This window comes from Nuphar pumila, chromosome 1 (genome assembly GCF_984573655.1).
Source record: "Nuphar pumila chromosome 1, dmNupPumi1.hap1.1, whole genome shotgun sequence".
Taxonomy (NCBI): Eukaryota; Viridiplantae; Streptophyta; class Magnoliopsida; order Nymphaeales; family Nymphaeaceae; genus Nuphar; species Nuphar pumila.
This window is the reverse complement of record NC_143249.1, coordinates 3244272-3268749: the sequence shown is the minus strand read 5'-3', so window position 1 is coordinate 3268749 and position 24478 is coordinate 3244272. Positions and strand designations below refer to the sequence as shown.

General features: G+C 35.8%; 1 protein-coding gene across 1 annotated transcript in view; it reads left to right on the top strand.

The window, feature by feature from the left end:
• Window positions 1–10988: 10988 nt before the first annotated feature.
• LOC149847701 (putative cytosolic oligopeptidase A) overlaps window positions 10989–24478 on the top strand; it is a 55061-nt gene continuing 41571 nt past the window's right edge. Inside the window, exons 1-8 of the mRNA XM_089995760.1 lie at window positions 10989–11415; window positions 11820–11987; window positions 13799–13922; window positions 16235–16311; window positions 18128–18271; window positions 18426–18656; window positions 18738–18828; window positions 21093–21214. Of these exons, the coding sequence (XP_089851886.1) occupies window positions 10990–11415; window positions 11820–11987; window positions 13799–13922; window positions 16235–16311; window positions 18128–18271; window positions 18426–18656; window positions 18738–18828; window positions 21093–21214 (1383 nt within the window). The 5' untranslated portion in view covers window position 10989. The remainder of the gene's footprint in view (window positions 11416–11819; window positions 11988–13798; window positions 13923–16234; window positions 16312–18127; window positions 18272–18425; window positions 18657–18737; window positions 18829–21092; window positions 21215–24478) is intronic.

The following is a 24478-nucleotide window of genomic DNA, read 5'->3' as shown; positions in this document are numbered from 1 at the left end:
TGACTTGGCTAGCAATGAGGGTTTTTTTCATCGTAAGAAAAAAAATATAAATAAAAATTGATAATTTTTACCTGCGTGACCTGCGAAGAAATTACCCAACTATGTGTGTGGATTGAGCTGGTCGTATTGGGACCAGAGGAACGTTAACTCTATGCACACAAACACATTGAAGAATGTCTATGGGTTGTAATCCACTTGGGATTAGCGTAGGAGCCGTTCAATCTAAGGTTCTAGAAGGAAAACGCATACAAACATTTTTTATGGTTTTACTATTTTATAGATTTTCGTTTTAAAATTTTATATGATCAGAATTTTCCAAGATCTTTTTGAAGAAATAAAAATTAAAATTAAAATTTATTGCAAGCTTTTCCTTTTGCTTTCTTAATAAGATGTTTGAGACATTTGATTTAGGTCACCCTTTTTGGGTTTTTTTTTCTAAGTGGACTTTTTCTTATGTTCTTTTGAATGAATGGTGGTTTCTTAATCAGTACCACGTCATACCCAAAATGCACCAATGAGGTTGCCAGTTCACACGTGCAAGAAAGAAGACCAAATATGCATGACAGGAGCCCTATGCACGCCACTTTGTGTTGGAACGTTGCAGGTTCAAAACCCAATGGTATAGATTGTATAATTGGTAGGGGTCTGCCTAACGCCCTTTAAAAAAAAAAGATTAAGGTTTCAGTTTTCTTGGGCTTTTTTTATAAAGAAAGACAAAGATAATTATTCTTGAGTTATCAATAAGTAAAAATTAAAATTTAAAATATGAAAAAAATAAATTAAATGTTTTTCCTTGGACTTTGCCAAAATGTTGTAAACATCGTGACAAAATTGTGATATTTTGAAAATATCACAATTTCATTAGTTATTTAGCGTTGACCAAAAATGCACTTTGTTGACGTTTTGGGAAATATCATGACATTTATCCATATGCTAAGGATGTCAATGGATCGGTATCAGAACCATCAAAGTGCAACCCAACCCACCCACATGACATGTAGTCGGTCTTCAGGTCAAGTTCCAGTCATGTCAACTCAACGATATTGAGCACATTCATAAGGCCAGATTTAGTGAAAACAGTCATTCTCCCCTCTCCCCCACGCCCCAGTTCCAACTAAGGGTGTCAAAGGGTAAGGTTTGACCTGGACCTGACTCGCATCGAACCATGTAGGTCCAGGGTTTGGTGCTAAAGTGGTTCAATTAGAATCCAAAGAGTCCAATATTATATGGAGCTGGGTATGGTTTGTGAAATTTCATACTAGACTTGGTTTGACTTGTGTTCCGGAGAAGGTCGGAAAATTTTCAATGTAAGAAACTATAAAATATATTATAGTTTACCATATTGTGTCTAATTCATATAGTTTTTACTCTTTGGAGGACCTCGATAATGCTTTTCTTATGGTAGGCCCCATCGAACTCGGTTCCGAACTTTATACTAGCACCTCATAGACAGCTCCAGGTTTGGACCCACCGAAGTCCAAACCAGGTCGTACCTGATGGAACTAGGGGGTTCCTTACCCACATGGGTAGCGTATGCAAACACATACAAATAAATATAAATATAGGTGATGAAAATATGCAAAACTGGGTTTTTGAACAGTTTCCAACACTTTATTCACAAAACCGACTATGTATTTGTACTTGGCATGGTTAATTTGTTATGAACCAACACTTGAACCATGTTTCTCTTATGAAAAATAATATATCTTGAGCCTTCAATATTTATAAAAAAAATCTGCTGGTTTTCAAATCATATAAAACCCTACTCACTAAAAGGATGATGGTCAATAGCGAAGACTTTTCTCGCTGCTATTACCCTACAAAAGCAACAAAAAAGGCCGCAATTTTTTTGCCTTGGTTGAGCAATAACTGCGACATTTGTAAGTCATCATTAATGTGTGACCCAACATCGGCAAAAATTTTCTCCATAATTGAGAATACCAATAGCGTCAACCCGATGTATAACGGCGATATTTTTGTGTTACCGTTATAGTCTGTAACGGAGACTATAACTCGTCGGCATAGTTGACAATTAAGTCTCAATTATAGGCTATAATGACGATAATTATATCACCATTATAGGTTGTAACGGCAACATAGTGTTAAAGCCGATAATGGTGACACATTAATAACATCGTTATAGGTTTTAAACGTGAAAAAAAATATATTATTTTATCTATTTATTTATTTTACATTACATTAAATAAAATGACATTCGTTCAAATATAAACATTCAAATATACACTTTAAACATCCTCAAACATATATACATTCAAATATAAACATACACTTTAAACATTAATTCAAATATAAACATACACTTCTCCAACCTCTTCAAATATTCATTCTCTCCAACCCCCCTCAAACATATATTCATTCAAATATAAACATACACTTCAAACATTAATTCAAATATAAATATACATTAGTGCTTATACATTCTGAAACATACATTCAAATATAAACATATACTATAAAAAACAAATTTATTCTAAAAAATGAATATACATCATCTCCAACTACCTCTCCTACATCCTCTTCAAACCTACAATAAATACACTTCAAAAAATAAACATACATTCTCTTTAACCTCTCACATACATCCTCTAAAAACCTGCAACAAACATACTTCAAAAAATAAACATATATCATCTTCAACCCCTCTCATATATCATCCTCAAACCTGCAATAAACACACCTAACAATTCAAAAGAAAAAAAAAATTATGACAATGTTAATGATGATGATAGCAGTATGAGAATTCAATCTAATAAGTGACAGATATTTTAATCACATTACAACTAAAGGCTCAGTAATGCCTTTGTCTTTTCTTGTACTTTTATGAGAATCTGAAAAAGCATAAAGATAACATTGACAAAACATCTTTTCATATTAGAAAGGATATCAACTTCAATTCAATAAATAAATATATATATATAATTAGTATGATAAAAATGAATACAGGTCAAACAAAAAAGAAGATATAAACATACATGTTTCCTTATAACATAACATGACACAAAAAACTATGATAAGTCCATCAAACAAATAAGAGAGATCTAGGATGGGGGGCTCTCTGAGCTTCTTAGTTTATTCTCTCTAGCTCCAGTTGTTGAAGGAGCCGCTCCAGTTATTCCCTCTCTCACTCGTGTTCTTCTCGATCTATCATTTGTTCTTTTCTTAATTGCTGAAATTGAGAAGATAACTTTAAAACACAGGCTTTGCCTTTGGATGAAATGATAAATACACCCATCCTTCTCACATGTCTATACAACTCCCCAAGGACTTTCGTAAAGATATCTTGCCTACCTGTGATGTGGGGTCTCCTCTTCCTTTCATGAAGTATCACCCACCTGTGATTTGAAGTCGATCATGTCTAGGTGTTCATCTTGGTTGGTGGGTGGTGAACTGATCTACGAGGAGGAAGAACACATATCTCCTCATCATGAACGATTTGTTGATATCTGTTAATTTTATATCAACAATATTATATTAGACTACACTATACATAATTGATTCATACAAGAATATTTAGTATCATACAAGAACAACATTAAATCAAATAAACAACAACAAGATTATGGACTTAAGATAACACACAATTACGAAATATAAACAAAGGTAATATACACTTTCAAGAGAAAAAAAAAACACAAAAACACTTACAATATACTTTCTTTATGACCTTAAATGCTTTGTTAGATTTTTAATAGGTGGATGTTCAATTGCATTTATAGCAAATTCAAGGGCTAGCCATGAGTCCAACCAATTAAGACTTTCTAGCAACATTTGTACGGTAATAATTTAATAATAAGACAGGTTCAGTTTGCTGGGTACTTGAGAATTTCGTTACTTGGATTTTTTTTTAAGGGCCTGCTCATGTTTTGTAAATGATCATGAAACAACTCACAACAACAAAACATACATGTAGCTAGTTCATTTAACAACTTATGAAATTACTTGAGTGCATGCATTGTACTTCACGAAATTACTTGTCATACATTAAGTAAGTTTCATAATCATAATTCTTATAACCTTCAAATAACAAGGAAAAACCTAGCATACTGAATACAAGATGAATTTAACAGGACACTAACAAAAACCAAGACAGATTCAATTAGTAGACAATGCTAATATTATGAATCACAAACAAAAATTTAGACAATTACAAAGAGAATTCTTATGAATTTGATAGTCTCAACTCTCAACATTGGCTTTCAAGCACAACTAACAAATGATTATTCTTTTAAAATTTAAATAACTCTTAGATGGTAATAACATTTGAAAGATTCAACAACAAACATGGGGAGTATTGATAATAAGGGTTCTAAGGCTCTCTCTAGATTGGTAATAAGGGTTCTATGCTTTCAGGTTTCTTTTCCCTCCTATTTTTCTCCAAATTAAGTACTTTTGGAAAATCATTGGATTTTTTCTCATGGTTCTTCTTGAGTTGTTCCTTAAAGGAAATTGCCTATGTTTTCCTAGGATGTTCATCATTTATTGTCTCAATTATGGGTCTATCATTCTTTCTGAGCAATTCTGTTGCTTGCTGATCAATTTAACAAACAAAATCCCAAACTCCACAAAAAGTCAACAATTAAAAAACAACACTCATGAACCAAACAATTCTTTCATAACCAAATTTACCCAACACATCAACCATTCCAAAAGATTCAAATACCCAAAAATCAAAATCAAATAGTAACCACACCCACCATTCCAAACCAACCCAAATTTCAATCCTAAACTCCAAAACCCCTATAAAAGAGAACCACAATACCTAATGATTCAAAAACAACAGCAAGCTCTGAAAAAAATAATAAAAAACAAAGCTATTCCATTACATTTTTTTCCATAACCAACAAAACAAAACTCAAAATGGGTCCCTATAATTAAATTCAATTTCAAAAATTGATCAAACATCAATCAAAACGAAAAGCACAAAAAAAACTCTGAAACCCTAAAATCAACACCCATTGATTCACCCAAATTCACAAACCCCTAAAAAACCAAACACCCATTTTAGAAATTCCCACTGGAAGAAGAAATTGAGCCATAAATCAAGAAAATTAGTGAAAATTAAAAAAAAAATTACTCAGAGAAAAGGAAAAATAAGAAAAATACTTGTTGGATGAGTGATTCTGCTACTTTGAGCTTGAAAGAAACCGGCAGCAAATTGCAAAAAGAGAGAGAGTAGGGAGGAGCTCTGTGGTCCGGTGAGCCCTAGTACGGAGACAGCAGGCGATGGCCTGACGAGAGTGTAGAGAGAGAGAGAGAAAAAAATAAAAAATAAAAAGGGTTTGTCAGGCCATTTTAAAATACTATGCAATAACAATGACAAAAATGTCATCGTTATAGATATAAAAAAGGTTATAAAAGCGACAAACATGTCGCAATTATAGAGAAAAGCTTTAACAAATATCTTTTTTCATGCCACCGTTATATATCAATAGCATTGATATTATATGCCCGTTCAATATTGCCGTAAAAGTTTTTTAATGGCAACAATTAATAGCCATATAATGTCATCGTTATAAATATACTTATAATGGTGATATCTAAAGTCGCTATTATAGTTGTGTTTATAATGACGACATATTTAACAACCATATAATGTCGCTGTTATAAACAAACCTATAACAATGATATATAGAGGTGCCGTTATAGGCTTGTCTTTAACGACAACAATTGTGTGCAGCCAAAGCATTCAAAGGGATATCTAAAGTCACTGAAATTGTTATGTCAATAACGAAAACTTTTGTTGTCGTTGTAAAAGAGTAGTCGCTATTGACTTTGTTCCTTGTAGTGACTAATGCATCAAAATTAGACATCATAGCACTTGATCCCCATAAAATCAAGAATGTAGATAATTTCTATATGGTCTGAAAAAAAATTAGAAAACTCTTTTCTTACATTTGGTTTGTATTATAGCTTTTTTTTTCTTAATCATTCTCTATCCGTATAAATTTGATCTATATGTTTGATTTTATAGGGATCACGATTGGATTGACTGCTTTAGATGCGGAGTTTGGGTTTTATTAGATTTGAAAATCTATGGTTTAAAATTTTCATGAATATCAAGCTTCAAAACATTATATTTCTCTATTCCTAAATCCTATCCTAAATATCCTAATCCTAGATATTATAAAAGCAGAAGCAAAGATATCAGGTGCAAAAATTTGGATGCTTTATAACTTTGTTTTAGTTGACAATATTCTTGTCATGTGACTTGATAATGTAATTACAAATTTATAGAGGCATATGTATAAAGTTTTTATAAAAAAAAAGGTCTTACATGAAGGGCTGGTAAACGAGCTAAACGTTCAAGTTTGTCTCATTCTTGCAGCCAAACCAAGTTTGAGCTCATAATGAGCCCAAGCTAAACAAGTCGAGTTCGAGTGAGCTTGTTTATAAAAAAAATACATGTGTTTAAAGCTGAAAGAAATGTGATTATAAATAAATACTTGTAAAATATATTTTTTAACACTTGACGAACTTATATGAGTTGAGTCCAGCTGAATACCCATTGTTCATATGCAGCTAGCGGGGCCTATTTTATGAGTTCAAATGAGCTCTTTACGAGTCAAACATGAGCCAAGCCACAAGCAACTCGTCGTGGTTCCCAGCCCTACTTACATAACACATTGTCATTTAAAAAAAAACAATTACCACTTATAACCGCTCTATCACTTAACCTCTCTCCACGCTTTCTTTCCCTTTACTTAATTACTATAATACAAATATACTTCTTTTCTTTCTCACTCCCTCCAAAACATCTCTCCCTCTTTAATAAGCATAAACTGAGGAGTCTCGCTCTCTCTACATAAAGCTTATTTGACCATGACTCTCTCTCTCTCTCTCACTGGCCATAAAAAGAAAAACGTTTATCCATGGGGTTGGTCGTTCTCATGCATAACTGTCAAGGCCCTTGGTTATTAACAATTTACGGGTTCAATCACGTTGGCTTCGAGTCAGGTCTTATTAGGCCCAATTCCAAATCGGGTTTAAAAGTTATACCAAAACCCGTCTGAATTTAACTCACGTTTGGGTCTGGGTCTAGGTGCAGCTGGAAATTGTGGACTCATACAATTGTTAACAGGTTTATGTATGTATTTGATTGGTTTAATATTCAATATATATGTTTTTAAATTAGGTCAAAGAATTAGGCCCAAACTCAACCCATCTTGATTCGAGTCCCGGTTCATTATGTTTATTATTCTAATTATTTTTACTTTCAACATTGTTAAATGTATTTGATATAAAACCTTTTTTACCATTTGATTTTGTAAGGCCCGGCCATATGGGTAGGACGATTATCTAGTTTCATATAAAAGATACGTTCAAGTATCATTTTCTAACAAACTGACCATGCCAAATACATGTCTAGTACTGCGCGCACACACACACAGATTGGGTTATAGCTGCCTATGTCCCGAGTGGACGGACACAATGAACACATGACGCATGACTGCGTGTCAATTGCGTTTGTCCAACTGAGGTGTAGGCAGCTACATCGTTGTATGTCTGTGGGTATATATACTTGTTGCCTTTTGTAAGTAAAGAACCTTTAGGTACCATTTGGATGACGATAGCGGTTCTAGGGAGCGGGTATATGCCATGACATGTACCAGCTTATCATGTGTACAGCTTTTGAGAATGAAAAAACTGCATTCCCATTTTACCCTTTTCAAAATAAAAAACTAGATTTTTCCATAAAACTCTTTCTCTCTCTTGATTCGGATCAACTGGCCGGACTGATTCTCTGCCGACCTGTATTCCGGCAATGCATCAAAACGATGCTGGCCACCGGATTTCCTGGCAGGGAGAGCCTCTCGGAGAGGAGGCCGTTGGTAGCAGCAGACCCGCCCATGACGTAGTAGGGAGGGCAGGCGGAGGAGGATCAGTTGGCCGGAACGTGTCGGTGGATCCAGTGGCACTTGGGGTTGGCGAAGCTGATAAGGCAGGCGGAGGAGGAGGCCTTGGGGATTCAGGAGGCAGCGGAGGGGCAGTTCCGACACCGGAAGTTGTGGGTGCAGGGGAACCAGATGAGACTGAATTCTTCTCATTTTTTCATTCTAAAAAATTATACACATGGCGAGCTGGTACATGCCATGGCATATACTCACTCCCTTGGAACCGCTTTCTTTGGAGGATGCCCAAAACCCAATTTAAAAGTAGGTTTTGGGCATAAACTGAGTTTGGCTGAAAAAACAAGGTTTTGAGGTCAATTGGGTTACGCCAAATCTGGTTAAATGAAACCGTGAAACCAATGGGAGCTCCGCTTGTCTAGTAGGAGCAGCTAGTGCACGTCACCTTGTGTTGGAGCGTTGTGGGTTCAAAAAACAATGGTATAGTTGTATAAGTGGTAGGGGTCTGCCTAACCCCAGCTTGCCTTTCAAAGAAAAAAAAAAAACTGGTTAAATGAAAAAAATCAGGTGTTGCCCCTTGTCATTCAAATGGATTCTTAGTTGGACAACCATTTTTTTTTTTTAAGTAGGTTCATTTTCATGTGATTCATGCTTTTGGTTTTAGCAGAGATTGACTCTTAGATCGTGTTTTCCTAACATATACGTACGTATTTTTTCAAGAGTTGAAAATTCAATGTTTTTTTTGCATAGTTCATGGGGGAAACCTCCCGATCACAACCCGCACTATTGATAAGACCTTTGAGGCCCCCCTATCCACCGGCGAGTACACCCAGTTTCGAACTTCTGTCCAACTGGGTTCTGAACTTGTGACATCTCTTCAACTTGTTGACATTCACAAGTCGCCCCTCTACTAGATGAGCCTCCCTTGCGGGCTCAATATTCAATGACTTACAATATACTAAATTTTCATTATTCAACCAGTATTTTTACGGGCACTACATTGACCCTGCTGGACATATATATGAGGTCAGATATGGCTAATTCAACAAGATATATGCAGGTCATCTATCACACCTGGTAATGAACCCGAACGCAAATCAAATTGGATTGAGTTCATATCCAGTTTTTTAGCTCATTTGAAAAGGACCAATTTCAAAGTCTGACCCATTTTATTGGACCCACTCTATACCCAAACTCATTTACCTATATAATCTACACCATCAGTCATACTTAATACTTAAAAGTCTAACCTATACTGTAATCAGATTAGATTAGGCACTAGACAGTTAGGGCTGTCAATTGGTCTGATTAAGGCCGGGTCAGGAACTGCCCTAACCCGCTCACATTAGTAGTACCTGGATACGGGTTCAGGGTTGGACATGCTGCCGGGTTAGATATAAAAGGCCCATACACGCCCAAATGTATTTTGCAAAATACCGAAAATAGGTTTACCTAACAAACGAGTTGGTTAGTTCTGGATTAGATTGCACTTATGTATTTAATTAGCTTAAGTTACATGTATAATTATTTCAATACTGTTTTTGGCCAGCAATGTGTTTATTGTAGTGTTGCCCCTAGTTGCTTTCAAACCAGTGGGTTTTGGATAAAATCCCATGTTTGATATCCTCAGTTGGGATTTTTCTGTAATGTAACCAGGTTGAATATTACCCGACCTTCTTATTTTGTGCCTAGACCTAAAACTGGAATTCGGTTGGACCCAGCCTGATTTTTATTCGGGTTTTCATTATTGTAACTAAATGTAAAACCTAAATTCTGGCCGGGTAGGGTAGGTATCCGAACACCAGTCTGGATCGGGTGCAATCACATGGCACAAAATTTGTGCATTAAGTACCTGATTGACCTTCATCAGCCCTTCAGCCTCACAACTGACAAGCCTTTTCCCAAAGATGAAGGGTGATCAGGTGCTTAATACAAAAATATTTGTGCAATCATATCGCGGCAGATCTTTTGACACTTTAACTCAAATCCAAACCGATGACTGCCTTAATCTGAGTTGTGGCATTGCTGTAAGAGTCATTGCCAATTGGGCGATTCATATCGTATCTAAACATAATTGATTCAGAAGTCTGTATCCGGCTTATTTTTTTAATATTTTAAAAAAAGTTGAAAAATACTTTTAGTATTTTTATTCACACCGTGCCATTTGCTGGTTAAAAATTGTCGGATTCGGTTAAAAAAACAAGTTAACCATAGTCCGAATTGATCACAGTATATCTGATTAACTAGTCAGACATAGATTCAATTATTTTTTCTTCCGACCAGTGCTGTTAAAAACTAGCGAGGCACTCCACCAAAATATGAGGCGAGGCTTAAAGCATAAAGCCTCAATTTTTTTTTTAACTTAAAAAAAATATAAAAAATATCTAAAATTATAAATAAATAAAAAATTATTTATTAACGAAGCAATAACCAATAAAAAATCACAAATAAATATTGAAAAATATGAGATTAACATATAAAAATAACATTAATACAACAACTTGATTTATGTAAGTATCTAAGAAATAAAACACGAGCATTCATTAAATAAAAAATTAACATCAACAACGAATCTGATCCAACATCTTGAGACGCATTTTTAATAACACTGCTTTTGACCTTGAATCTGATCCAAATCTAATTAAATTGAATTAAGTAATACCTATATCTAAACCAAATCGGACCCATTCACTTCCCTACCTTCACTCAGGCATCATTGGTACCCTAAGTACAGGGACACCACTTTAGGGTTGCATGTCCTCACTGACACGAGCGGTAAAAAACCATTGTCACGTAGGGGTATTATTTTAATATTATTTTACTAATTTTAATATTTCAAGGTCTAATTTCAATAAAAATGTAGGTTTAACACTAAAATATCAAAAAAGTAAATTTTAATTGATTAAAAAAATAAAAAACATCTTATCCTATTTTCCAAAAAATTTCGAACTTTGCCCTGAAGATGTAACCAACTAAACTATCCGGGGTCTGAGAAATTTGAACGCTTCCGACCACAGTTTATTTAAGAACCCTCTTACCGGAACAAATCTCAATGAGCGCCACAAAACGGATAAAGGCCGTCTCGCGCCACATATTTCATTCGCCAGGCCCAGCCTGTAATATGAAGCGACCACAACGGTTGGGATGGCTTCTTATAGCCAACGTGCTCATGGCAACAACGTGCGTTTCCTCTACCTTTAGGGCTTCCTTCTCCCGCTGCCTCCCTCGCGCTCGTTCCCGATTCTCTCCCAGACTTCTCCGGAAATCCCATCCCTGCCCCCTCTGGTCTTCTTCCTTCCTTTTCTGCCTGCACTCGCTCCCCAGCACCACTCCTCTTCGCCCTCCTCTCAGTTTCAGTCCCCCCAAAGCGCCTTCCCGAGCCCGTTTCCGGCTCATGGCGTCCTTGGTTTCGTCGGAGTCGACGATTCCGTCCACCGCCGATAAGATCGACAACAATCCCCTGCTGGAGGACTTCGTCTTCCCTCCGTTCGACGTCGTCGAAGCGAAGCACGTCCGGCCGGGAATTCGGGCGCTCCTGAAGGAATTGGTGTGTTCTTCTTTGTCCCGATTGGTTTTGATCGAAGAATTTGGGTCAGATTCTGCGTAGTTTAGTACGAAATCCATGGTTTTTGTGGATTTCTTGTTTAGAGGTTTTGGTCGAAGAATTTGGTTTAGATGCTGCGTAGTTTAGTGCGAATTCCATGGTTTTAGTGGATTTCTTGTTTAGAGGAACTATATGATCGTTCAGAGATGCGATCGGTTTGATTTAGGGTTTTGTCCTTTTTTTTTTCATTTTTGGTAGCCACGGGTTGTACTAGATAGCGATATTGACGATCGGTTTGATTAGTATTATGCTTTTGGACTGTTAGGGTTTTCAGAGTTGATTTAATCTAGGTTTAGTTGACGATTGTATCCTGTGGTTATTGTTTTTCGTTTTTTGTTCTGGGACAGGATAATGAGTTGGTTGAATTGGAGAATAACGTCGAACCGAGTTGGGAGAAATTGGTTATTCCTTTGGAGAAGATAGTCGATCGTCTATCTGTGGTGTGGGGCGTGGTGAGCCATCTCAAATCTGTGAAAGATTCGTCTGAGCTCAGGGAAGCAATCGAGGAAGTTCAGGTATGCTTTCCGTATTATTGCCCAATCGATCATATGCATTTTGTGCTTCTACCTAAGGTCAGATACTGGTCGCCTTCATATTTGAAATGCTTCTTGGCATTATATTTTGATTAGCGATGATCGGGCTGGTAAATGAATCGAATGCCTGTTTGGACCTCATCTGCATAAACTGTGTAGCCCTTGTCCAGGACTCGACGCAAGCGGCAGAGCTCTGAAACTGGCTGGTATTAGGTTCCAGTTTCATGTGATCTGAATGAGCTAGTAACGACTCGAATCACGAGTCAATCGGTTTTGTTTACCAGCCCAATTGGCTGTAAATGATTGTTGTAAGTATCGGAATGTGGGATGATCTTCGATTCCTGCCATCTGAAATTCATTAAATCGACGGGGTCTAGTGCATTGGGAAACTAGATTTTTTCTTTAGTCACCGGCAACCTAGTGGCATTTACAGTGGAATGATGCAGTATTTTGGTTCGGACACCACTCATAAGGTTTTGTTTGTCAGTGAAATTTTGTACCACGAGTGCTACTTAAATTGGTGACCAAGGATATGAAAATACATATATTTTGTGAAGTGATTCGAAGTGCCTCTATCAGGAACGTAGCCTGTCAGCTATGTGCTACGCTATGTCAGGGCTGGATATTGTCACATGATGCTTGTTTAACCTTACTTTGATTTAGTTTAGTATGCTTGGTAACTTTGTTTTCTTTGTCAAATTGAGAGGGTCTCTCTGTTCTCAGAAGCCTCTTTTTATTTGTATCATTTATTTTTGCTCTTCCCATACAATCAGACAATGAAATAAATATTTTTATGGTAACGGTAGAAATGCTTAAACTCGGATAAGCATCTTACTGTGAAGAAATAATAGGGATACTGTTGTATATTTGTGGTTACTGTAGTTTCGTTCACCTCTGTGATAGAAAGAACCCATAAAAAGATCATTTAGTTCTATCATAAAATCAGATATTGCATGTAAATACCCAATGTAATCTGATTACTCGATACTGAAATTTACCTAAACAAATACACGTTCAACTACATAATATTAGAAGGCATTTTGATAGGTTGACACTTTATATTGTGGTTTGATACTCCAGTATTTTTCAATGGATTTATATGGCTAGTCAGACACACAAAATGATCGGGAACACAAAGTATCATAAATTGTTTGTTTTGACTCAAAGCAAGATAGTATGATGATGAAGAAAAACATCTGTTGGGTACATGTTAACTGTACAATGATGAAGAAACCATCTCTATGAAGAATTTGCTGGGTATGTGCTAACATAGGAGAGTGTTTTGCCTGCACTGAAGTGAAAACTTGATTTGTTCACATTACTTGTTGAATTTTGGACATGTCTAACCTAGCATAGTCCAACTCCGGCAATATGATGTTAGGTTTTCCTTTTTTGGGCTCATGGTGGTCAGTGATGTTGGCAGGGAGCAAGCTCGATGTACCATGATGCCTTTTCCATTTTCTGTTGTAGATTATACCAGGAATAAATAACTTGATTTCAAATTTATGTTTGTGGGATATCTGATATTTCCTGCTTCCTTTATGTTGGTGGATGCTAATGCCATGGTATGCCAGTGTTTGCAGTTTGGACACATCATGTGCTTACATTTGTTGGGTATGTCATTATATGCTGTTTCTTTTATGTGATAGGTTATGGGCTTTCCTGCAATCTGTGTGCTTTTATTTTGCAATGAAAACGATGAAAATTTAGTTTTCAAATGATTTTTGTTGCTGTTTACTCGGAGTTTATTTATATTTCTGTTGTTTTTTATCATCTTCTTCTATCTTTTGTAGCCAGAGAAAGTGCAATTTCAACTTAGATTGGGACAAAGCAAGCCCATATATAATGCTTTTAAGGCCATGCAAGAGTCTTCAGATTGGCAGTTGCTGACTGATGCTCGTAAACGTGTAGTTGAAGGTAATAAAATTCTCTCTCTAGTATTGGTGCACGCTCAAGTGACACTCATGAATACATGCATGCATGCACGTGTTAACCTTATATGCACATGCACTTTTACACTTCAATTGTCAAATTGGTGGTTGCTCACTGCTGCTCATAAACATTTCTTTGAAGGTAACAAAATTCTCTCTCTAGTACTAGTGCACACTCAGGTGACATGAAACATAGACATACACACATGCACATAATCACCTTGTATGCACATGCATTTTAGTGCTTGTGAAATATGCTATTGTCTTTGTTTTTATAATTCAAAATTTAGGTCAAGCTTTTAGCCTAGGAAAAGAAAGTAGTATGTTACTTTAATAAATAAAACAGAAGATAGGCCCCTAGATGATGAGATCTTGCTCATGTTGGAGTTATGCAATGCTAGAATGGTATTCCTCTATGTCAAAGATATGCGAATGAACAAAAAACAATTAATATTAAATACTTATATGTAATTATATGATAAGTTTTTATAGATTTTAAGGTTTTTTATAACTTGAGCGATTTTGGACTTGGTCAAAGTTGGAGTCCAAAATTGGACCCAAATGGTTGGGTGTGAATTGACCGCACCCAACACTTGTTGACCTGCACCCAGCCATGTTGGGTGCCACACCTGTGTCACACTTTGTCAATACAGGTGCTTCGAGTCTTCGTCCCTTTTGAAGAGTCTGTGTGACATAGGTGTACATACATAAACTTTAAAAACCAAAAGGAGAGAGATAGCATAATTTTATGGGGTTGCAATTTGCCCTTTTTTCTGTACAGATAAGCTGAACTCCAAGAGAATCATTTTGGGATAACAGATAAAAAAATGCACATGCCTATATTTTTTTATGTTATTAATTTATTATGTTAGCACTTTACCTCTGTATATCAAGGATTCAAAGTGCAGAAAGCAACTAATCTATAAAAGTTAAAGGAGGTATTCTGCAGTAATGTACCATGAAAGATTGTAGGACCCTTTGTATTGTAAATTTTAAAAGGCTAGAAAAAGAATTTAAAATAGGAGAATAGTAATGGAGAATGCTTGAAAAATAAATAATTAAGAAATAGAAATTTTATGATAAATGAAGTTAGATAAATGATTGAAGTATTTAAAATAGGAGAATAGTAATGGAGAATACTTGAAAAAAAATAATTGAGAAATAGAAATTTTATGATGAATGAAATTAGATAAATGATTGAAGTAACATTTTTTTATTCTTGAATTGCAAACTATGGAAATTGACAATTAATGTTGCAATAATTCACTTACTAGACTACACAAAAGAGCAACAAGAATTAGTTAATGAAGAAGTCAAAGGCACAATCTGCAAAGATCATACACCAAAATAAATTCATAAAGAAATGAGTAGGAACAATCCAGTACTCTAATAACATTATCGCAATTATGCGATGTCAATGAAACATAAAGCTTATACTACAGAAGTTGGCAATGAACCTTCGGATTATTTCACAGGTTGAGATTGGTGCTAATTCCCTAACAGAAGAAATAAGTCCATCCGGAAGTGGATAGAATAAAAAAAGGAAGCAAAAAAAAACTGTAATGACCTATGGTTGTGGGGTGTATCTTGCATTATGCCTTTGCATCACAGGTAGCTTATCAAGTTATCATATGTTATGTATGGTATGTTACACCCTTGAACCTAGTTTCAAGGTCGTTTCATCTCCACCTTATTGATTTCGAGTCCCATATCATAACATATTGGCACATTATCAATAACTTTTCTATGTCACAGATGTATTCAGAAGTTTCACTCTTGTTTGCATCAGTACATCTACACATGATTTTGACTTTTATTAAATGTTTGATTTATAGTAATTCCCATTTGTTCCAGCTGTCAGTAAATTAGAGGGAGTTTTCTAGGAGGTGTATATTTATAGCATTCTGTAACCCATGAACACCTGTATGCTATATTTTTCAATTAAAATTTGACTGAATTATGGATTACAGAATGCTATATTACAACTAGGATGACTGGCTTAAACATCTCGGAAGTTTTGGCATTCTTATGCCCAATTGAAGAAGTTTGGTGAAGGTCTACTGTGTGGTTGCATTAAATTTTAATAGTGTACTAGTTGGTGGTGTGGCATCTTAAGCAAGCAATTTATTCTGAGTGCAGAATCAATTTGCTTGGTGGAGAGGCTCTGTTTTCAATTTAATGTTTTGGTTATTGGTTACATTTATGTGGTTGTTGATCTGTAATAGTTGACTTTCATGTTGCTTTTTTTGGACATGCTTAGTCATTGATATGCTGATAATTTGCACGTGTTATCTTCAGCTCAGATAAAGGAAGCGGTTCTCAATGGTGTGGCCCTGGAAGATGACAAAAGGGACCAGTTTAATAAAATTCAGCAGGTCTTTTTTTATATTTATTTCTACTTTGCCTTTTTTTTCTCGCCTTGCAACATAGTTGGCAAACCCCGCAAGTTGACTTGGGAATCGCCCGAGTCGACCTGAATCAGACCCCAACTGGGTCACCGATCCAGGACGACCGAACCACATCCTCTTATGTTTCTTGTCATGTATTTCATGGTTTTAATCCGTAGTTCTTATAAAAGGATATTTTTTATATAGAATCATATATTTTTAAATCATAAATATCAACAATTATGTATAGTTGAATACTTATATAGCTTAGTCATTGATGTCATGTGCTAAGTTTAGTGATTATACAATTTGGAGTTTGATTTTTTCCATATCTAAAGATTCTAAACACTAAAAAATGCATAGCCCTAACTCGTCCTAGTTACCGAGTCAACCCACTGGCTCGCGAGTCATGGGTCAAGCGATCTGGATCCGAGTCATGAGTTTGCCAACTATGCCTGGCAATTCCCAAGTTGCATCCTATCTTGTGGTTTCTTGATTAAAACCTACCTTTTTATCATGAGACTCTTCAAGTGATAAGCAAACTATTCAAAAATTGACATAGAGATGGTTAATGGAGGGTTAGGGATAGTGAATTAAAATATGTGAGAATCTGTATGTTTGAATAAAGTATGGTATGGACAAGAAAGCGACCAACCTCAGGAAGTCATACTAAACACAAGGAATGTGGAAAAGCTACCATTAAAATGTGGAAGTTGACAGGAAGTTGCTTATTTGAAAAAGTGTAGGCAAAATTGGCGAACCATAGGTGGAATTGAAATGTTCTAGGTCGACTTATCTTTGGTAAAGATCATAAATTCAGAAAAGTGCCTTTTCATTCAATCTGTCAATAAACACCCAGAATTCTGGCTTGTCTCATAACAAAAAAGTCAATAAACATCCAAATCTCTTTAATGGACAAAACATAAGGGAAAAAAAGCTATACAGGATAGTGATGCCAAATTTGTTGTTTTCATTGGTCAACTTGTTTTGATGTTTTTCCTAGCATTCACTTTTGTCATTATTTGTCTAAATCTACAATGACATTAGCATCTCATAGAGGTTGTCATCCTAAACAAAAACTCCAGAAATCATCTGCATTTTTAATGGTTCACTTGGCCATGGGTACCAGGAATTGGAGAGAGTGAGCTCATTAATCCTTCATGGTAGCTGTGCTGCCTTTTGTTTGGCAGGCATTGGAAGTGCATGCTTATGAATCAGGAAAAGCCACTGATAGTATTTCTGTGACAGTGGAGGGAATGATACTCATGTAGATAATTAAAATAGTATCCTTACCCTAACTACAGATAATTCACCATCCTATTTTAACACAGGAATCCAGGTTTTGCACATTACATTGTTTATTTGCGTTGGTTCAGGCATTTAAATTGGTTTGATCAGTTTATTCTCATAGTGAGTTGCAGGTTTTATTTATTGTCACGCTATTTGCTAACTGAAAACAAGCCTTGCTAACTTAAATCATCTTTCTTGACTGGTATGACTAGCTTGTTTCTTCTGTTTAATGTGATTGACTTATCAAGAAGATTGTGCATCATTCTGTGTGGCTCTTGAGAATCCTAGAGTTTGCCCTTTAATTGCCTACTGTATTATTGTCCATAAGGCTTGAATCTTGACAATGGTTAGACTAACACTAATTAGACAAGCTAATGCTAGTTATCCATCACTAGCTGTCTAGGACTGCTTTGTGTAAAAATAAGCTCTGGCAGTGTTGAAATATATGTTTCCAGATAACCAGTTCATCTTTCTTGTACACTTTTCCCATATTCACAGTGAGATTCTCTTGCAGGAACTGGAAAAACTGTCACAGAAATTTGGTGAAAATGTTCTAGACGCGACTAAGAAGTTTGAGAAATTGATCACAGACAAGAAAGAACTTGATGGGTTGCCTGCAACTGAACTTGCTCTATTTGCTCAAATGGCAGCATCCAAGGTATCTGTCCTTGAAATGCAGATTAGGCTGATACCTGAAATTCTTACTGTTTTCTATGACCTTATCACAAACATTATATTGTTCTTTCCACATGCATACTTGTCAGTCTAGACTTCTTTTTATCTCTATCTTCATTTTTTGGTTACATTGTCAGGGACATGAAGGTGCTACTGCTGAAAATGGACCATGGATGATTACATTAGATGCTCCTAGCTATCTTCCAATTTTGCAACATGCATGTGATCGATCTTTGCGTGAAGAAGTTTATCGTGCATACATAACTCGTGCCTCTAATGGGGATCTTGATAACACTTCTATCATTGACCAAATTCTAAAGCTTCGGCTAGAGAAGGCAAAATTGCTTGGATACAAGAATTATGCTGAGGTATGACAAATTTAGTATAACATTTGCTTGCATAATTACTCTTGTATGTAAGCAGATATTATAGGGCATTAAGTTCTGTAGGTAAGCATGGCTATGAAGATGGCAACGGTTGAAAAGGCTGAAGAACTCTTGGAAAAGCTCCGCAGTGCTTCTTGGGATGCTGCAGTTAATGGTACCAACTAATCTTTGTTTTTGCTTTCATCATTCATAGGTTATCCTTGTTCTTTGCTTCTCATACCACCTTACCTTCTTTCCTGTGAAATGTTACAAAATGTATGACAGTATGAGTTTAAGTGCATTAGCCATCGTGGCCATCCCTAAAATCTTCATGGTAAGTGATAGTGGGATGTGTTGTGAGCCTGCTTGAACAGGGTAGTGAAGTTACGATCTACCTAATCTTGTGCTTGTTCTCGTTTCGGCTTTCAAGTATGCCACTTTTCTACTTTTAGTTTCACTTGGTTATCTTATTATTCTTATGATTCTTTGCTGATTTGTTTCGATAATAGTAACAAGTATCTGTATAGGGTCAGTATTGGCAAAGACATTCCTGGGAAATCTAGAAAAGGTGGTTGGTTTTACAAATATATCTGGAAACTGTTGGCAAATTTGCAAAAAGTGAGAATGAAAAAAATTACCGAAAAAGTCAAAACTTAAAAAATAAACTTATTATATTATTGTTAATGTGTCATAGATTGAGGAACGAGGACATGTTGGAATATTCATATTATTTTGCTTTAGCATCACATATTTTTATAGTTTATAAATATGAATATAATAATAAATGTTTGAACACAGAAATAAAATTATATTTTCAATTGGTTTATATATTTTTTGGACAGGCATCATCATCATGTCAAGCATACCGGTGGTTTCTCTAGCAATAAGAAAAAATGTTAAATATAGACAAGCAACAACGCCTTTTTTTTTTATCTATATTTGACATTATGCTTTTGATACCTTTTTTCTTTGCAGTAGTAGACATGTTCTATTGGTTGCAGCAGTTGCTTTCACTAATAAAGAAACCTTGGTGAAGAATCTCTTGATGCTGAATAATGCCCAGCTTTTGAAATTCTTAGGTTTATCTTCATTACTACATTGTCTGATGAAAATTGGATGTATTCACTAGATATTTCTCTGTTGAACATGATGTGGCATCAAATACGATTCCTGAGACACTTTGGTTGGACTGAGTAGTCAACATGAGTTGACTGTCTCTTAACACGGAGCAACCTGTCTCTAGGACTAATATTGTTTGCTTTATTTTTATTTTTTACTATTTTCCTCTGTGCACGCTGCACACTACACAGCTGTGATTCTGTGTTGTATACCAGACAAACGTCTCATTCTATTTGATATGGAACTCTTCTACTTTAAACATATTAGATGACAAATAACTTGCCATTTCATTCAATTTGGGACTAAGTTTCAATTTAAACATATTGAACAACTTAAATGAGTCCCCTAATATGCTACAACCACAACTCTAATACTATTTGCTAGAGCAGATTGTTAGCCAATATAGCACTAGTTTGGTCTAAATAGCATGCATTTTCAGTAGCCTTTGGTGAATTGAGTTTTATTTCAACTCTCAGCTACATGCAAATCTGATTCTTTTTTGAATGGCATGTAAATGGATTGTGCTAGAGTGGATCTGGATCTATGGTTACATTCAGGTAGGTTTCATGCTATACCTGGACCAAGCTCACAAGCACTAGGCTCTACATTTTAAATCAGTTGGGGTGGGTCAAACTTGGGTTACGGTCCAACCCATCAACAGCCGTTCTTCCTGCCCACTTACACATACTCATTTAAACGATATCACAAACTGAGCCCCTATGGTTTGGGTCATGCTTCACGTCTGCTAAACAAACCGTCAACACATAGCCTCTCTTTAATATAACTCATTAAAAATAGCATACTTATGCTTTTTAAGTGATAGATTTAATTCTATTGGATGACGTGCCTTTAGTTTGGGGATTTTATTGCATAATGCATTTTTTGTTGTATGCATACTTGCATACATTCATGTATACATCCTTGTATCTTGATTTTTTTTAAATATCAAATCCATGTCCCTTATTTGAGTGTCCTATTCATGTGATGAAGCCATGAACTTGTAATGAATCTCACAATAATGGTTGGATTATTGGAATTATATACAATGGACAGATTGGAGGTTTTCAAGCAACAAAAGTCTGCTGTTAGTTATGGAGCTTATGAAACCGTAGTTTTTGTTTATTTACCTTCTTTACTGATGCTGTTTTTTTCTTCTTTGATTTCAAGATGAAAAAACTTGAATCACTATTGTCTAGATGGATGTAAAATGGTTTTTTAAAATTAACAAAAAGCTCCTATTGGATCAAAGCCCAACTATAAATCTGAAAATTCTTGTCAATGCATGGATATTCAAACCCTTATGCTGTTTACTTTGCGCAGATATGGAGGACCTCAAGAGTTTCTCTAGGGAGCAGGGTGCTATTGAAGCAAATGATCTGAAACACTGGGACATCAATTATTGGAGTGAGAGACTTCGAGAGTCGAAGTATGACATAAAGGAGGTAGGCATTGTTTATTTTTTATTGTTTGTCTATGTATAGATGCAACAAACATGATGTAAGGCCTACTTTTGACGTGATTTTTTTAGTTCTATACTTTGCAGGCTAGCTAATACCTTAACCACATCTATATCCTATTGTCACTAGCTTGGTTTTGCAAGTAATACTGTCGCTTCTTGTTGAGTTCATTAGTACATCTAGTTGTATCTGCATGTTCTGCATTACTTGCCATGTGTGGTCTAGTGGGTCTGGAACTGTTTAAATGCTTCAGTAATTTTTGATATTTTCAATTGACTTATTTATTGGAAAACAAAAACGTTTTGCCTAAAATCAAGATATTCCTTCCTAGCCTAAATTTCATTACGTCTGAAGCATATGGCTGAAAGATGATGTATTCTTAGGTTGATATCCTCATGTCATATTTTTCATTAATAAATGAGAATAAAAGCAAACACTCATGCTGAAATAAGATGCAGGAGGATATATAATCCAAATCTATGTCCAGGTTCAAGAATGATGATGATGATGAATATGACAGCGCATTAACATGATATTGCCTGCTCCCTGTTTTTCATAAATAAATGGGAAGAAAACAAGCACTTATGCTGAAATATAACTCAAATTGTCAAATCCATAACATATCTAAGTTTCGAGCATGATGACGAAGTTGAAGGTGGTAATGATGAGGTGCCAGTGGTGGTACTGAGAAGAAGAATTAGTAGTGATGGATTTTCATTATCCATGGACCATAAAGATCAAATCTTAAGTTTAATGCATCTCTGTATGCACCTAGGAGAATTTTAAGCTGCAAGGGGTTAGGCTTTGAAAATCCACCTGATATGGATGGAAGCGATAGTTAGTTGGAAGAGATGCTTCATAACGGGTGTCAGATGCTTTTTGACAGGTCTGGTTGGCCACCTCTAACTGTGGACGTGGACCCCATATAATTAATAGATGAAAATATTTGGATTCATTACTGCATCTTCTATGTTCCATGGAGATTCAATTTTCTTTGGGCATTTTTGGGTCATCGCTCTTTTTCATTTTTTTAGTATATTATATAATCTGGATTTTAGACTGAGAAATGAGCCTTCCAAGGCATGGAAGGGCAGATCTTCTGTACATGGCGTCAACCATGATTCAGCTTGAATTGACATTGGAAACCCATTGCAATATGAATACATTTCTAGTGGCTATTAAAAAAAATCTATGATTACATTGGGTACACCTTAAATATGATCATGTTTCACTAATTTCAGCATGTTCCTAGTGTTAATTCAAGTCAAAACTTGTTATGGGCATTTATGGAATGTCCTTTAATGCCTTAATGAATGTTAGACTAAGCACCAAAAACTTGATGAAACGAAGATTTTGGCCTCTATGGTTTTGGAATTTAGATTCTAAACTTTGGTTGCGTATACACAAGACACACTGTTAAACAAACCTTCTAGGGGGCTGCACATGTCTCCAGTTATGTCAGACACTGACATTGACATGGATGTGCATGGTTGAACACTCTTATTTTTAGCACAATCAAGTATCCGTCCGACTCCATTGGACACAGTGGATGCCTTGTGTCACGATCTGGAATTTCAACTTTGGATTTTGGGCACTTAAGTTTCAAAGAAATTATGAGATAGTTTTTGAGTTTGTTTTCTGAAACTTTTTTTGTCTTTTAGTATCATGAACAGTATTCTATTTCATGCTGTTGAGCTGTCTAGATGTTTTGTCTCCCCTTTTTTGTCACAACTAAAAGGTGCTCTCTCTCTCTCCTGCATGCATTTCATTAATAATTTAACACTCTTTCTGTATGTTCAAATGTATCCTTATGGATACATACACATACGTTTGTGTGTGTGTGTGTATATAAAATTGACCATTTGCCACCTTATTAGTTTCCCGCCAATACAATACCAAAATGATGCCATCAAAGGGATGAGTTTTTTTGTCAAATAAAGTCTAAAATTGACCTGTTTGCTGCTATGAAGGATATTCTTGTAAAAAAACATGATATTGTTAAAAAATGTAATATCATAATGTAATATGTAACTCTTTTGAGTCTTTTACTTTTAGTTATGCATTCTAGTTTGAAACTAGTTAGGATAGTTTTAACTTTTTTATTTTTGGACTTTTCTACCATCTTTACTTTTTGACCAACGTCAAAAAGTAAAGTGTTCTAGAGAGTTGTTGGAGCCCAACGACTCCCTCTTGTTAAACCTCTTTGTGTATTATAAATATGGGAATATTTCCCCTTGTTATACACATCTTTTGTAAGGGTGATTCCCATTTTGAATAAAGATCATATTTTTCTATTTGCTTTACCTATCCTTTTTGGGTATATTGTATGAACCCTAGTGGTTCTTGTGAGTGTGTTCATTCTCTGGCAGCCCTAAGATAAGGGGGGAGAAGGAAAACCGAGGAAGGAGGTGATGGTAGGGGGAAGGAGGAGAAGGTGAGAGCGGAGCTCACTTGTGGTGGGCTGGTGTCCAGCCAAGATCAGAGAGAGGCAAGGCACAGGGAGAGGGGGCACAACCTTCATTTAGAGAGCACCACCCTGGGTGGTGGCTTGCGGGACAGTGAGCAAGGATTGATGAGAGGGCGAGGGGAAGAGAAATCAGAGAGAGAGAGGGAGAGTGAAATACGATAAAAAACCCCCCCGTAGGGGGTTTAAATCGGGGACAGAAGAGCGGGGGGGGGGGTCGGTTATGAGGATGTCGACAGGGTGTTGACATCCATGGTTGGATCCGATCCAAAGGTGGGTTTGGGTAAAAATCTGGATTGGGTTAGGTTCGGTTGGACCCAACTCAACCTTTTATTCTAATTTGTATATATATGTATATATATATATATATATATATATATATATATATATATATATATATATATATATATATATATATAAGAAAGAGTGTGTATTTTGGATTTGGATTTTAAAAAGATCCAAATCAAAACAACCTTAAAATGAGAACTTTAAGAAATGGTTTGTAGTTGGATCAGATTCTTGATTGAATTCTGATTCCAACCCATGTATTGGTGCTTGTGTTTTTAATCGGTTTGGGGCCGACAGGACTCAAATCTTAAATATTTTACTTGAGACCCGCATTTGTCTCATTTGGATCTTGGATCCAAACATAAGTATCTATGTATTTCTTTATATATTATATATATAATTAGGTCTTTGCGTGTTTTGAGCATGGATCCCTATTTTTGGATCCAATTTTGGACTCCAAATTAACATGTATCTCCTTTTAGATCCTAGTTGATTTG